Source organism: Sabethes cyaneus, chromosome 3 (assembly GCF_943734655.1).
Source record: "Sabethes cyaneus chromosome 3, idSabCyanKW18_F2, whole genome shotgun sequence".
Taxonomy (NCBI): Eukaryota; Metazoa; Arthropoda; class Insecta; order Diptera; family Culicidae; genus Sabethes; species Sabethes cyaneus.
Window position 1 is genome coordinate 128,312,777 of NC_071355.1, and position 16,172 is coordinate 128,328,948.

The 16,172-nt window shown below is 37.1% G+C and overlaps 1 protein-coding gene across 1 annotated transcript in view; it reads right to left on the reverse strand.

Moving 5' to 3' along the window:
- Positions 1-16,172, reverse strand: part of LOC128740128 (uncharacterized) — a 170,775-nt gene continuing 154,603 nt past the window's right edge. The window contains exon 2 of the mRNA XM_053835640.1: positions 1-272. Coding sequence (XP_053691615.1) covers positions 1-272 — 272 coding nt within the window. The remainder of the gene's footprint in view (positions 273-16,172) is intronic.

Below are 16,172 nucleotides of genomic sequence, written 5' to 3' on the forward strand. Positions count from 1 at the left end.
CTAATCGTATCTAACGGCATCCGCTATGCTACAGATATTCTCCGATATATTCACTTCAAGCGTCAGGTTTAAGGCGGGATGATGATTGACAGTCTTCACGAGAGGATGTGAGGCTGTAGTAAGCCGAGGTGCGTAGTTTGCATTACTGACGAAACACAGATCGAGCATTCGACCATTCTCATTAGTCACAAAGTTGATTTGTCGCAGAAGGTTGAGGTTGTAGCTGTCCAGCAGAGTATGCATACCATCATGGAAGGTAGATTGTAATGGATCTGCAAACAAGAATCCATTTGCAGAGGTCTGCCACTTCAAGCTAGGAAAGTTGAAGTCGCCAAGGACCATCAGTTCGTCAAAAGGCAATGCTTGCATACAGATATCACGCATCGATTCAGTATGAGCTTTAACAAGCTCGAGGTCACGCGTTCGGTCAGGTGGCAGATAGAACACACACAGATAAAGCGAATAGCCAAAATTGATTTTTACATCAGAATTGTATTTATTAATGTAAACCCTTCCATGTTTTGGAAGAAAACCATATACGATGGAGAAACTATGGAGAATATTATTTTAAAGCAAATTTGGTGCGCTCAAATACACCCACCTGCGCTCAGTCGACTGTACTGCCTTATAGAAGCAAATTTGATAAAAGTCATGTATGAATCATTTGTAGAACTGGATGCAATCTACAATCTTTCTGAATTGAGTACTCCATTACTTTTGTATTTACGTGGTAATCGTATTGCAACTTTATTCTTAGCTCAAACAAACGTTCTATTTATAAACCAAGGCTTAAAGGCCGTCTTTATTATAAATGGAAAAAAAATTCACTACTCTATTCAACAAAATTGTAGATTATATTCAGCTCTACAAATGCTTCTTACATATCTTTTACAGATTTTGCTTCTGTGAGGCACAGCAGTTGAATTTGCGTAAGTGAGCGTACCTGAGTACATTAACCAGTGTTGAAGGACAAAAAAAGAGTAAAGATAAAAATTTCAGTCCAGTAGTATTTTTCCTGTATTTATTAAGTAAAAATTTACTGAAATAACAGAAAAAGATTTTATTTAGGTTTTTTAATACGAATCTATGATAATAATTTTTCCATCTAATTTGTGACTTTTCCATATAAGAAGCATAATTTGCAAAAAATCTGTACGTGATGGAGAAAAACGGAAATCAGTTTTGGATTCAGCACCCCAAAAAACATATGATTCATCTAAAATATCTCATGCATCTAAATTTTTTTTTATTTTTGCAGACCTGTGTTATTGTGGCAGTAGAAAGGCTAGGTCACGCCGCTAGGTGGATTAGTTCGGGTTTTTTTTTTGTTCTCGTGGAATCACTCGGCATGAAGATCTTTTAAATTATTCAAATGACGCGTAACGAAAACCGTCAAAAAAATGTATATGACACATTCCGCGGGCCGGTATACCAACCAGACATTTTATAAAAGTTGCTTTTAGCATTGTTGAATATTTTTTCATGATTGGGCAATGTTTGAACCTTTCAAAATTGCCTTAATTGGTATTCTAGCATTTTCGGAAGTTATATAAAACGTGTATCGAAAATAAATGAAATTTACAAGAAATAAATGATTTTTCGTGATATTTTTAAATATACTGCTACAGTGCGCTAAAACATTTCATAATATCATTTGTTTTCGACCAATTTACAAAGGAATATATGCTGAATCCATTCCAAAAATAGTTTGGATGTAATTTTGCAGTTATTTTGTATTTCAAGTGGATGAAATGGGGCCATTTTTTTGCGTTGTAACGTCACGAAAAAGGTGTACTTTTTCGCTTTCGCAGAAAAGTACAAATTCGAACAATCTAATAATCCGTATTCTCTTTGTACTCAAAAATACCTTTAAAACGGTGCCTAAAGAATGATGATAAGTTAAGTAGAACCTAAGTTACAACTGATTGAAGCTCGCGTTGTAACGTCACGGCGGGCAGCCGGACGGATTCAAAACAAGTGAGACATAAGTAATAGCATCGAAACCTTAAGACATAGCATTATAGTTGCTTCAAGAAAGTTTCTTCATTTAAAAAGCACTTTCTAGTGGTGAAAAAATATTCGGACATTAGGGTGTCCTCAAGCAGATACAAAAAATATTTTCTCTATTTTAATTCAGAAATGATTGCTGTCTACAGAAAGTTTGTAGAAAAATTAATTTCAAGAAACTTCGTTGAATACTGAAGATTTATATTTCTTACATGAACAAAGTTATAGAGCAAAACTCTTAGGGACACCCTTAAAAAGAATTTTTTTCGATCTAGTTCTCCAATAACGCTTCGTACGCCTTTTAGATGTTCTAAGAAATTGGTAATCGAGTTAAATTGCACATTTTCGTCGAAGAAAGTAGAAATCTATCTTTTTTCCTTAAGGAGCTATCCCTTGTTTCTTTTATTTATACATGTTCACCTACGGTTGCCTTCATAATATTTTTTTTTAGATTTTCCACAGTCTTCTACCCTAAGTTGTACATGGTGGAATACAGCATAAATTAACTCAAAAAAAAACAAGTGAGATTAGCTGCTCATAGCTGCTCTCCCTCTTAAAGAGTACATATAAAAATAAAAAAGCCAGTGATAGTTTCTAAAGGGAAAAAGATAGTGCTCTACTATTTTCGACAAAAATGTGCAATTTAATTCGATTACCAATTTCTTAGAACATTTGTAAGCCATACGAAGGGTTATTAAAGAGCTAGATCGAAAAAAATTTTTTAAGGGTGTCCCTAAGAGTTTGGCTCTATAACTTTTTTTATGTAAGAAATATAAATCTTAAGTATCCAACAAAGTTTCTTAAAATTAGTTTTTCTACAAATTTTCTGTAGACAGCAACCATTTCTGACTTAAAATAGAGAAAATATTTTTTGTATCTGCTTGAGGACACCCTAATGTCCGAATATTTTTTCACCACTAGAAAGTGCTTTTTAAATGAAGAAACTTTTCTGAAGCAATTATTATGCTATGTCTTAAGGTTTCGTTGCTATTACTTATGTCTCACTTTCTTAGCATCCCTCCCACAGCGCGACGTAATTTGTGAACAACCCCACAGTTACGTAGGCGAAATAGTGAAAGACAAATTAACAACACATTTTTGGATTATCCCTTATGTACAGAGGGCGGCAACAGCGATAATTAACGAATATTAAATGAACAGATTTTTCGTGACGTTACAACGGAGCTACGACCCTCTCTGTGCAAAGCAGAGCGTTGTAACGTCACGAAAAGTAAAAGCTGTTTAAAAATTAACTTCACTAACTATCGGAATTCTGAAAACGGCAAGTTGTTCAGTATTCATCTCTTATCAAATCATAGAAGAAAATCTTTAGATAAAATTTGAAAGAGAGCAGAATTTTCATGTTTTTTAACAGAAGAACCAAAAGACGTATTTCTGGCGCCTTGTAACGTCACGCTACATATTTGCTTTCCAAAACAATCTGGGCAAAGCAAATGCTATTAATTTGTTCACTTTTAATAGGAAATTTTATGCTCTTTCCAAATATATAATAATATTTGGGGGTTTCTCAACGATTTTCCCAGCTAAAACATAAATACTGTGCAAAGAAAAGTCAAAACGTTGTAACGTCACGGCGGAATGTGTCATATATATGGCTTGTAAAGAAAACGGCCGTAGGCCGCAAAATGGCGTGTCGAGACGACCGCCAAGTGTGTAATGAAAACCACATGAAAAACGACGGGTTAAGAAAACCGTCAAGAGGTAAAGGTGTGTAAAGAAAACCACCTAAAAGAATAGCGTGTTGGGACAACCGCGTAAGTGAGTAATGAAAACCACTTGGAAAACGACGTGTTAAGAAAACCGTCTAGAATTAAAGGTGTGTAAAAAAACCACCTAAAAGAATAGACTAATCTCAAGTTTTTAGTCTTGACCTTGAAATGAGGTCATACATATCTATACCTATAAAGAAGGATTTCTGTCTGTCTGTCTGTCTGTCTGTCTGTCTGTCTGTCTGTCTGTCTGTCTGTCTGTCCTGTGTTCCTTATAGAATCAAAAACTACTGAACCAATCGGCGTGAAAATTTGCATGTAGAAGTTTTTGGGGCCAGGAAGGGTTTTAGTGATGGTTAGAGACCCCTCCCCCCACTAAGAGGGGGGGGCTCCCATACAAATGAAACACAAATTTCTGCATAACTCGAGAACTAATCAAGCAAATAGAACCAAATTTGGCATGTGGGTGTTTTCGGTGACAAGAATTTATTCTAGGGTAATTTGAGACCCCTCCCCTCTTTATAAGGGGAATTATAACTCCTCTCCCCTTTAAGAGGGGGGGTTTCCATACAAATTTCCTCATAACTCGAGAACTAATCAAGCAAATGGAACCAAATTTGGCATGTGAAGGTTTTCGAAGGCAAGAAAATTTTCTATGTTGAATTAGGACCCCTCCTCACTTTAAGAGGGGGGGCTCCTGTACAAATGAAATACCAATTTCCTCATAACTCGAGAACTAATCAAGCAAATGGAACCAAATTTGGCATGTGTGTGTTTTTGAAGACAAAATTTTTTTCTATGATGAATTGGGACCCCTCCCCACTTTAAGAGGGGGGGGGGCTCCTATACAAACGAAATACAAATTTCCTTATAACTCGAGAGCTAATCCAGCAAATGGAACCAAATTTGGCATGTAGGTGTTTTTGGAGGCAAGAATGTTTTCTATGATGAATAAGAACCTCTCCCCACTTTAGGAGGGGGGGCTCCTATACAAATGAAATACAAATTTCCTCATAACTCGAGAACTAATCAAGCAAATAGAACCAAATTTGGCATGTGGGTGTTTTCGGTGACAAGAATTTATTCTATGGTAAATTGAGACCCCTCCCTCTTTATAAGGGGAATTGTAACTCCTCTCCCCTTTAAGAGGGGGGGCTTCCATACAAATTTCCTCATAACTCGAGAACTAATCAAGCAAATGGAACCAACTTTGGCATGTGAAGGTTTTCGAGGGCAAGAAAATTTTCTACGGTGAATTAGGACCCCTCCCCACTCTAAGAGGGGGGGCTCCTGTACAAATGAAATACAAATTTCATCCTAACTCGAGAACTAATCAAGCAAATAGAACAACATTTGGCATGTGGGTGTTTTTTTTGGTGACAAGAATTTATTCTATGGTGAATTGAGACCCCTCCCCTCTTTATAAGAGGAATTATAACTCCTCTCCCCTTTAAGAGGGGGGACTTTCATACAAATTTCCTCATAACTCGAGAACTAATCAAGCAAATGCAACCAAATTTGGCATGTGAAGGTTTTCGAGAGCAAGAAAATTTTCTACGGTGAATTAGGACCCCTCCCCACTTTAAGAGGAGGGGCTCCTGTACAAATAAAATACAAATTTCCTCATAACTCGAGAACTAATCAAGCGAATTGAACCAAATTTGGCATGTGTGTGTTTTTGGAAACAATTTTTTTTTCAATGATGAATTGGGACCCCTCCCCACTTTAGGAGGGGGGTCCTATACAAACGAAATACAAATTTCCTCATAACTCGAGAACTAATCCAGCAAATGGAACCAAATTTGGCGTGTAGGTGTTTTTGGAGGCAAGAATTTTTTCTGTGATGAATTAGGACCTCTTCCCACATTAGGAAGGGGGGTTCCAATACAAATGAAATACAAATTTCCCCATAACTCGAGAACTAATCAAGCAAATAGAACCAAATTCGGCATGTGGAGGTTTTTGGAGGCAAAAATATTTTCTACGGTGAATTAGGATCCTTCCACACTTCAAGAGAGGGGGCTTCTACACAAATGAAATACAAATTTCCTCATAATTCGAGAACTAATCAAGCAAATGGAACCATATTTGGCATGTGGGTGTTTTTGGAGGCAACCATTTTTCCCATGATGAATTAGGACTTCTTACCTTTTTAGGAGGGGGGGGGGCTCCCATTCAAACGAAATACAAATTTGCTCATAACTTTAGAACTAATCAAGCAAATGGAACCAAATTTGGCATGTGAGAGTTTTAGATGGCAGAATTTTTTTTCTGTGGTGTATTACGACCCCTTTCCCTTTTAAGAGGGTGGGCTCCCATACAAATGAAATACAAATTTCCTTATAATTTGAGTACTAATCAAGCAAATGGAACCAAATTTAGCATGTAGGAGATTTTTGAGTCTTGAATTTATTTTATGATAGTTAGAGACCTCTCACCCCTGTGGTAGGGGGATATGGACTCTCATACAAATAAAACAGAAATTTTTGCGAAACTTAAAAACTAATCCAACTCGAGAAATTCGAGACTCTTCCATAAAACATTAATCAATAACAAGACCACAAAAACTATCTATAGTAACACTAGATCATTCAGGACGAGCCGGTCGCGAGTGTTGCCGGTGACCCGCCGTCGGAAGCGCCGCCCACTGGGGGGCTTGCAAAACTCGAGAAGTGACAAAGATCATCCGAGATTCATGATTTATGTACAACACAGGTTAATTTGTGGCAATACGAAGTTTGTCGGGTCAGCTAGTAAATTAATATTTTTTGAAACGTTGGTTCTACAATTGATGAAGGGACGGTAGGGGAAAGAAAGTGAAAATTTTTGGTGAAGGAGGGGAAGAGCGGAAAGGAGGGGGGGGGGGGGGGTATTGGTAGCTAATGCTTGACAAGTAGTCATTTTGACTCCTACCTTTTGTCCAATACTGGAGGGTGCATGAGTCGAACCAAGCTGTAATCTAAGATTATAACCGGATTCGAACCCACAACACTAAAAGAATGGTAAGTTGGCACAACTGCGTAAGTGAGTAATGAAAACCACTTGGAAACCGACGGATTAAGAAAACCGTCTAGAGTTAAAGGTGTATAAAGAAAACCACCTAAAAGAATGGCGAGTTGAGACAACCGCTTAAGTGAGTAATAAAAACCACTTGGAAAACGACGTTTAAGGAAACCGTCAAGAGTTTAAGGTGTGTAAACAAAACCACCCATATAAAGAACGGCGAGTTAGGACAACCTTTTAACTGAGTGAGTGAAGTAAATCACTAATAAACAGATGGAACACCATCTGGGCTAGGAAAATGGTGTGTCGGGACGGCCGCTGGTTAGTAAACGAGTAATGGAAACCGTGGAAATAAATGTCATAAGAAAATTGTACAGAGATGTCAAATACTGCGCATTCCGAGATATGTCTTATTGATTTTGTGAGTTGAAAAGAGGAATATTTATCATGACGCAAAAGTCTGTGGTTCTGAACGAAATTTTCAATAAATGCGAGCAGCTACGAAGTCTTAGTTTCTTAATCGCGAATAAACATGATAGTTGAAGCACTTCCACTAAAAAAATATAAAATACTCGTATACACATGATCGCAAATACACACAACACAAATACCGTATACACAAATCGCCAATAAATATACGCGGTTAAGTGCGCGTAAGATAAATCTCTGTGGGCCGGTTGTCAAAATGAATCAAGTAGTTCGAGCGGTGACCAAAGTGTATTGATATTTAAAAAGGTATGATCGTATAGGCATTGACGTTTACTAACATCAATAAAATAGTTGCGAGAAAGGCGTATATATGTACAGAATAGTTATTAAATACACAAACATTTGGCGTATTATCACACCTTCCCTTTTAAAACACTTTGAGCGATGACGAAGTAGTGACGAATCGTGACGGTTCCCACAGCATATGTAAATAAAGATGTGATATTTTAGAAATATGACGTCACTTTTCTTTTACTATTGAGCCTGCTGAGTTGCTGTCGGTATCTTTTGTCCTTTTGTTATTTTGTTCTCCCTCAGTTGTACCCCGAAACAACATACGGCCCTGCAAAAAAGATATGACTTTTAAAACTTTTCCTTTTTTACAATAGGCTTAGCAAACTTAAAAGAACAGCAAGTTTGGCAAGAGCATGAGAACCTTTTTTTTATCAGAGCGGAGTAATTTCTTCAAAAAGTAAAGATAGTTGAATATTTGATATTACGACTATATTTACATATGATTACGATTAGTAAACCGTGGGAAATTAGGAAAATGATAATTATTCACTGAATGGCACATACTTATTTCCCACCTAAATGAATACAGTTGTGGGCTGATTATAGCCATATCGCTAAATATTATAATCATAATATTTACCATGAAACAAAGGTATATTTCTAAAGCAGAAATTTTCAATTGTGTGTATTATTTTTATTATGGCTTAACCATTATCATTATGGTGATAATGTCTTACGCTTTAGAAATGTATATGGGGGATCAGTCGTTTTCATATGGTAAAATTCTTGCGATGGTTACCTGACGAATAACCATAACTAATATACTTGACGTTATACCAGGCAACAGTTTTGGATATGGTACGGTATCATTTTACAAATGACCAATTGGAATATAGATAATATTTGTAGTTGGAGTATGGTTCCAATTAATGTGGGTTGACAAATGTGCACCTGCATATGTGAGAATAGTTTTCATGTCTCAAATTATACGATTTAATGTACAAAATGTGAGGTTTCACAACATTTAGAAGGAACCGAATATTGGTATACATGAAGATTTATTTATTAGAGTGTAACACTTTTTTTTTAGAGAAGGAGGAGGATGTGAGATACACATATGTGAGGTGCATACCGCACTCTGTATTTTAGCATTCCTTCCTTCCTTACGATGTGAGTATCGGCAACGCTGTCAGGCGGCGTTGTCATGTCATAGTGTGCGATTATTATTGGTAGCCTTGCTTATGCATCTCCCTCTTTCTCAGCAGGCTCTTGGACAGGTAAGACGTACTTTGTGCGCGCAGTAGTTTTCCGTGCCGAGTGATTTTACAGAGTAATATGAAATGGCGCCTGGCATAAAACGCTCATGCAGTTGGGCATTTTACAGGAGTCACCATCGAGATTTCCTCCATACAACGTTAATAGAACTATGAAGAAAACATGCGCCCCTCCTGTTAAGTTCATCGAAGAAATGTCTTTGAAAATTTCAAATTGCAATCCATATTGAGTGGGCTGAATTTTTAGATCTATGGCCTATTTCAAAATATGTTCTAGAACTTATGGACCAATTCGGTAAATCTTACAAAGCTTATAACGGGCGGGGGGGACGAATAAATAACTTAACTGGCCTGATAAACTCCATCAAGTTAAAATATTGTTAAGAATAGGGGAATATCAGCAAAACTTAATACTTTCCGATAACAATTAAGGAAGGGGTGGACACCATGAGATTTGCCGGAAAAGGGTCTAGCCGGTTTTTCATACAAAAAATGCCCCCGAACCTAATTAAATTATGCAATGATTCAAACAAAGTACTTGACCTGAGGAGCATTTTGGAAAATTTTCAGATCATTAGACGCCATCTTGAATCAGTAATGGCGGCTGGAGTGAATTTCATTTTTCACAATTTACTCCAAAACCAATTATCATAAAAATTTGAAAAAAAAAATCACAGATGTTATACTCACTGCAGGACACATTTCCATTGTTTTGTGGAAATTTTCCGATGCGAATATCACAGTAAAAAAGTTTTCAAGAGCATTTTTTTCAGTGTTCCAAAGATGGCGCCGCTTATTTTTTTTCTATCAAAAACTTTTTCAATCTATACCTATAAAGAAGGATTTCTGTCTGTCTGTCTGTCTGTCTGTCTGTCTGTCTGTCTGTCTGTCCTGTGTTCCTTATAGAATCAAAAACTACTGAACCAATCGGCGTGAAAATTTGCATGTAGAGGTTTTTGGGGCCAGGAAAGGTTTTAGTGATGGTTAGAGACCCCTCCCCCCACTAAGAGGGGGGGCTCCCATACAAATGAAACACAAATTTCTGCAAAACTCGAGAACTAATCAAGTAAATAGAACCAAATTTGGCATGTGGGTGTTTTCGGTAACAAGAATTTATTCTAGGGTAATTTGAGACCCCTCCCCTCTTTATAAGGGGAATTATAACTCCTCTCCCCTTTAAGAGGGGGGGCTTCCATACAAATTTCCTCATAACTCGAGAACTAATCAAGCAAATGGAACCAAATTTGGCATGTGTGTGTTTTTGGAGACCAAAAATTTTTCTATGATGAATTGGGACCCCTCCCCACTTTAGGAGGGGGGGCTCCTATACAAGCGAAATACAAATTTCCTCATAACTCGAGAACTAATCAAGCAAATGGAACCAAATTTGGCATGTGAAGGTTTTCGAAGGCAAGAATATTTTCTATGATGAATTAGGACCCCTCCCCACTTTAGGAGGGGGGGCTCATATACAAGCGAAATACAAATTTCCTCATAACTCGAGAACTAATCAAGCAAATGGAACCAAATTTGGCATGTGAAGGTTTTCGAAGGCAAGAATATTTTTATGATGAATTAGGACCCCTCCCCACTTTAGGAGGGGGGGCTCCTATACAAGCGAAATACAAATTTCCTCATAACTCGAGAACTAATCAAGCGAATGGAACCATATTTGGCACGTGGGTGTTTTTGGAGACAAAATTTTTTTCTATGATGAATTGGGTCCCCTACCCACTTTAGGAGGGGGGGCTCCTATACAAATGAAATTCAAATTTCCTCATAACTCGAGAACTAATCAAGCAAATAGAACCAAATTTGGCATGTGGAGGTTTCTGGAGGCAAAAATATTTTCTATGGTGAATTAGGACCCCTCTCCACTTTAGGAAGGGGGGCTCCTATACAAATGAAATGCAAATTTCCTCATAACTCGAGAATTAATCAAGCAAATGGAACCAAATTTGGCATGTGAAAGTTTTCGAGGGCAGGAATATTTTCTATGGTGAATTAAGACCCCTCCCAACTTTAAGAGGGGGGGCTCCTATACAAACGAAATACAAATTTCCTCATAACTCGAGAACTAATCAAGCAAATGGAACCAAATTTGGCACGTGGGTGTTTTTGGAGACAAAATTTTTTTCTATGATGAATTGGGTCCCCTACCCACTTTAGGAGGGGGGGCTCCTATACAAATGAAATTCAAATTTCCTCATAACTCGAGAACTAATCAAGCAAATAGAACCAAATTTCGCATGTGGGTGTTTTTGGAGGCAACCATTTTTTCTATGATGAATTAGGACCCCTTACCTTTTTAAGAGGGGGGGGCTCTCATACAAACGAAATACAAATTTCCTCATAACTCTAGAACTAATCAAGCAAATGGAACCAAATTTATCATGTAAGTGGTTTTGGACGCAAGATTTTTTTCTATGGTGAATTGAGACCCCTCTCTTCTTTAGAAAGCGACTTATGGCCCATCTCCCCATTAAGAGGGTGGCCTTCCATACAAATGAAATGCAAATTTCCTCTTATCTCGAGAACTAATCAATCAAATGGAACCAAATTTGGCATGTGGGAGATTTTGGAGTCTTGAATTTATTTTACGATAGTTAGAGATCTTTCACCCCTGTGGTAGGGGGATATGGACTCTCATACAAATAAAACAGAAATTTTTGCGAAACTCAAAAACTAATCGAACTCGAGAAATTCGAGACTCTTCCATAAAACATTAATCAATAACAAGACCACAAAAACTATCTATAGTAACACTAGATCATTCAGGACGAGCCGGTCGCGAGTGTTGCCGGTGACCCGCCGTCGGAAGCGCCGCCCACTGGGGGGCTTGCAAAACTCGAGATAGTGACAAAGATCATCCGAGATTCATGATTTATGTACAACACAGGTTAATTTGTGGCAATACGAAGTTTGTCGGGTCAGCTAGTCAAATGTATAAATTGCTCTTATACGTAGTTCAGGAATACGTCAGTAGGTTACTAAACCAACACACTGCTTACACTACTGGTAATTTATGATGGCTGGCAGTGCTTTTGAAATAAGAATTGTGTTTGTATTTGAAACTTTATGTAATTTTTACAATTTAACAGTCAAAAAAATTGAAAAAATTACAAAAAAATTAATGAACATTTCTTTCAGTGTTTCAAACATGGCGCCGCAGATTTTGTCATCAATAGATTATCGATTGTGAGAATTATATATTTTCGATTTTTATTGTAAAATAAATAATCAATACCTATAAAGAAGGATTTCTGTCTGTCTGTCTGTCTGTCTGTCTGTCTGTCCTGTGTTCCTTATAGAATCAAAAACTACTGAACCAATCGGCGTGAAAATTTGCATGTAGAGGTTTTTGGGGCCAGGAAAGGTTTTAGTGATGGTTAGAGACCCCTCTCCCCACTAAGAGGGGGGGCTCCCATACAAATGAAACACAAATTTCTGCATAACTCGAGAACTAATCAAGCAAATAGAACCAAATTTGGCATGTGGGTGTTTTCGGTGACAAGAATTTATTCTAGGGTAATTTGAGACCCCTCCCCTCTTTATAAGGGGAATTACAACTCCTCTCCCCTTTAAGAGGGGGGGTTTCCATACAAATTTCCTCATAACTCGAGAACTAATCAAGCAAATGGAACCAAATTTGGCATGTGAAAGTTTTCGAGAGCAAGAAAATTTTCTATGTTGAATTAGGACCCCTCATCACTTTAAGAGGGGGGGCTCCTGTACAAATGAAATACCAATTTCCTCATAACTCGAGAACTAATCAAGCAAATGGAACCAAATTTGGCATGTGTGTGTTTTTGGAGACAAAATTTTTTTCTATGATGAATTGGGACCCCTCCCCACTTTAAGTGGGGGGGGGGGGCTCCTATACAAACGAAATACAAATGTTCTTATAACTCGAGAGCTAATCCAGCAAATGGAACCAAATTTGGCATGTAGGTGTTTTTGGAGGCAAGAATTTTTTCTATGATGAATAAGAACCTCTCCCCACTTTAGGAGGGGGGGCTCCTATACAAATGAAATACAAATTTCCTCATAACTCGAGAACTAATCAAGCAAATAGAACCAAATTTGGCATGTGGGTGTTTTCGGTGACAAGAATTTATTCTATGGTAAATTGAGACCCCTCCCTCTTTATAAGGGGAATTGTAACTCCTCTCCCCTTTAAGAGGGGGGGCTTCCATACAAATTTCCTCATAACTCGAGAACTAATCAAGCAAATGGAACCAAATTTGGCATGTGAAGGTTTTCGAGAGCAGGAAAATTTTCTACGGTGAATTAGGACCCCTCCCCACTCTAAGAGGGGGGGCTCCTGTACAAATGAAATACAAATTTCCTCATAACTCGAGAACTAATCAAGCGAATTGAACCAAATTTGGCATGTGTGTGTGTTTTGGGAGACAATTTTTTTTCAATGATGAATTGGGACCCCTCCCCACTTTAGGAGGGGGGGTCCTATACAAACGAAATACAAATTTCCTCATAACTCGAGAACTAATCCAGCAAATGGAACCAAATTTGGCGTGTAGGTGTTTTTGGAGGCAAGAATTTTTTCTGTGATGAATTAGGACCTCTTCCCACATTAGGAGGGGGGGCTCCAATACAAATGAAATACAAATTTCCCCATAACTCGAGAACTAATCAAGCAAATAGAACCAAATTCGGCATGTGGAGGTTTTTGGAGGCAAAAATATTTTCTACGGTGAATTAGGATCCTTCCACACTTCAAGAGGGGGGGTTTCTACACAAATGAAATACAAATTTCCTCATAATTCGAGAACTAATCAAGCAAATGGAACCATATTTGGCATGTGGGTGTTTTTGGAGGCAACCATTTTTCCCATTATGAATTAGGACTTCTTACCTTTTTAGGAGGGGGGGGGCTCCCATTCAAACGAAATACAAATTTGCTCATAATTTTAGAACTAATCAAGCAAGTGGAACCAAATTTGGCATGTGAGAGTTTTAGATGGCAGAATTGTTTTTCTGTGCTGTATTACGACCCCTTTCCCTTTTAAGAGGGTGGGCTCCCATACAAATGAAATACAAATTTCCTTATAATTTGAGTACTAATCAAGCAAATGGAACCAAATTTAGCATGTAGGAGATTTTTGAGTCTTGAATTTATTTTATGATAGTTAGAGACCTCTCACCCCTGTGGTAGGGGGATATGGACTCTCATACAAATAAAACAGAAATTTTTGCGAAACTCAAAAACTAATCCAACTCGAGAAATTCGAGACTCTTCCATAAAACATTAATCAATAACAAGACCACAAAAACTATCTATAGTAACACTAGATCATTCAGGACGAGCCGGTCGCGAGTGTTGCCGGTGACCCGCCGTCGGAAGCGCCGCCCACTGGGGGGCTTGCAAAACTCGAGATAGTGACAAAGATCATCCGAGATTCATGATTTATGTACAACACAGGTTAATTTGTGGCAATACGAAGTTTGTCGGGTCAGCTAGTAACTAATAAAAATCCTAGTTTTTAGTCAATGCATACTGTCTGTTGTCATCATAAAGCAAAACTCTGGCTATATGTGCCTTTAAGATTTGACCCTTTTTTATCGACAGACTTCGAAGCCGGTTATTAGAGCACAGTACTATTACGGGGTTACGATCCCACTGACTTTAGCAGCACCGCCCAGCCGAGATTCGAACATACGACGACTAGCTTGTTAGACCCGTGTCGTATCTGAAAACTAACTGGGCGGGTACTGTTGCACCAAAAATCAACTCGCACTACATTCAAATGGTTATTAGAGCATTAAAAAACATTGCGAATTTGCAAATGGATACTGATATACTACAGTACTCGCATGCTCGCTATCAGTTTAGAATATATACCTAATCTTTCAAGTTTATTAGTTATTATACAATAAAAATCGAAAAATCTATAATTCTCACAATCGTTTTCGTAATACATTGATGAAAAAATCTGCGGCGCCATGTTTGAAATACTGAAAGAAAAGTTGATAATTTTTTTGTAATTTTTTCAATTTTTTTACTGTTAAATTGTAAAAATTACATAAAGTTTCAAATACAAACACAATTCTTATTTCAAAAGCACTGCCAGCCATCATAAATTACCAGTAGTGTAAGCAGTGTGTTGGTTTAGTAACCTATTGACGTATTCCTGAACTACATATAAGAGCAATTTTAATATTGAACTTTTCAAAAGAAAATTTGACCGCCATCCACATTTTCTAAAAATTCAAAAAAAAAACCCTATTATTTATACATTTGACTGAAAAGTTTTTTGATAGAAAAAAATAAGCGGCGCCATTTTTGGAACACTGAAAAAAATGCTCTTGAAAACTTTTTCGATTTTTTTTTTACTGTTCGTAGTGCTAATAAAGCCATTTTCAAAATTACTTCGAAGTTTCGAATAATTTCAGAAGTGAAATACCATAATAATTTTACCAGTGAAATGCATTATATTGCACAAATAAATAGCACAATTAAATAATAGAATTATAAAAATTTGTACGAAATTATTACTTTTATTTAAATACATACAAAAGTATCCAGAACATTAAAATTTATTATGTTGATTCTATGTTTAAAATGCATCTTTTTCATTAAAATACATTATTTAGTCATAAAAATGTCTGGAAGCTTCAGGTAAACGTATTTAAACATACTTTTACTAACAATTCTGATAGAATTACGCATGCCCTGGATATTCAAAACAGCATATCTCCCAAACTATCAATATTGTCTTTTCTAGTTAAGTGATTCTTATGTAGAATTTGTCTGGGGAACATTTTGAGCATATTTATTTGAAAATAATATTGGGGGTGTTTTGAGATATTCGCATTTTTGGTTTTAAACTGCAAAAAAATGTATGATCTTGACAAATTAGATAAAAACTGCTAACATCATTCGATTGCGCGGTCAAAACCTCATAGAAAAAGTATATTGGCATGTCTTCACATCAAACTGTTGCAGAGATATTTAAGCCCGAAAAATGACTTTTTTTGAAAATCTGTAAAAAAGGAAGCAGCGCCACTGCTAGGGGAATTGATCAATTGGTGTAAAACTTCGGGAAATTGGTTGTGGGGTCGGAATGACCAATTATGTCAACTTTGGTTGGAATCGCTGATGGTCGAATCCAAACGTTTGAGATGGAATGACCCATATTAGTTTTTCACATATGACAAAGGTAAACAGTTAAACCCTTTTCAAAATATGCTCGTGACATGTTTGCAAATGTACTCTAACAATATATTTTAATCATATCAACTAGCAAAACGTCAAAAATCCTAGAAAAAATTCAAAAATATTGTTGTCCGCCTGCCTGTATGGAAATCCCCCATAGTGCAGATGTGCTTGGATAAATAATAAATAATTCGAAACGAGGATCGGTTTATTAATGAAACCGAATGAACCTCCCTAATGTTAGTGGAAGCAGATTTA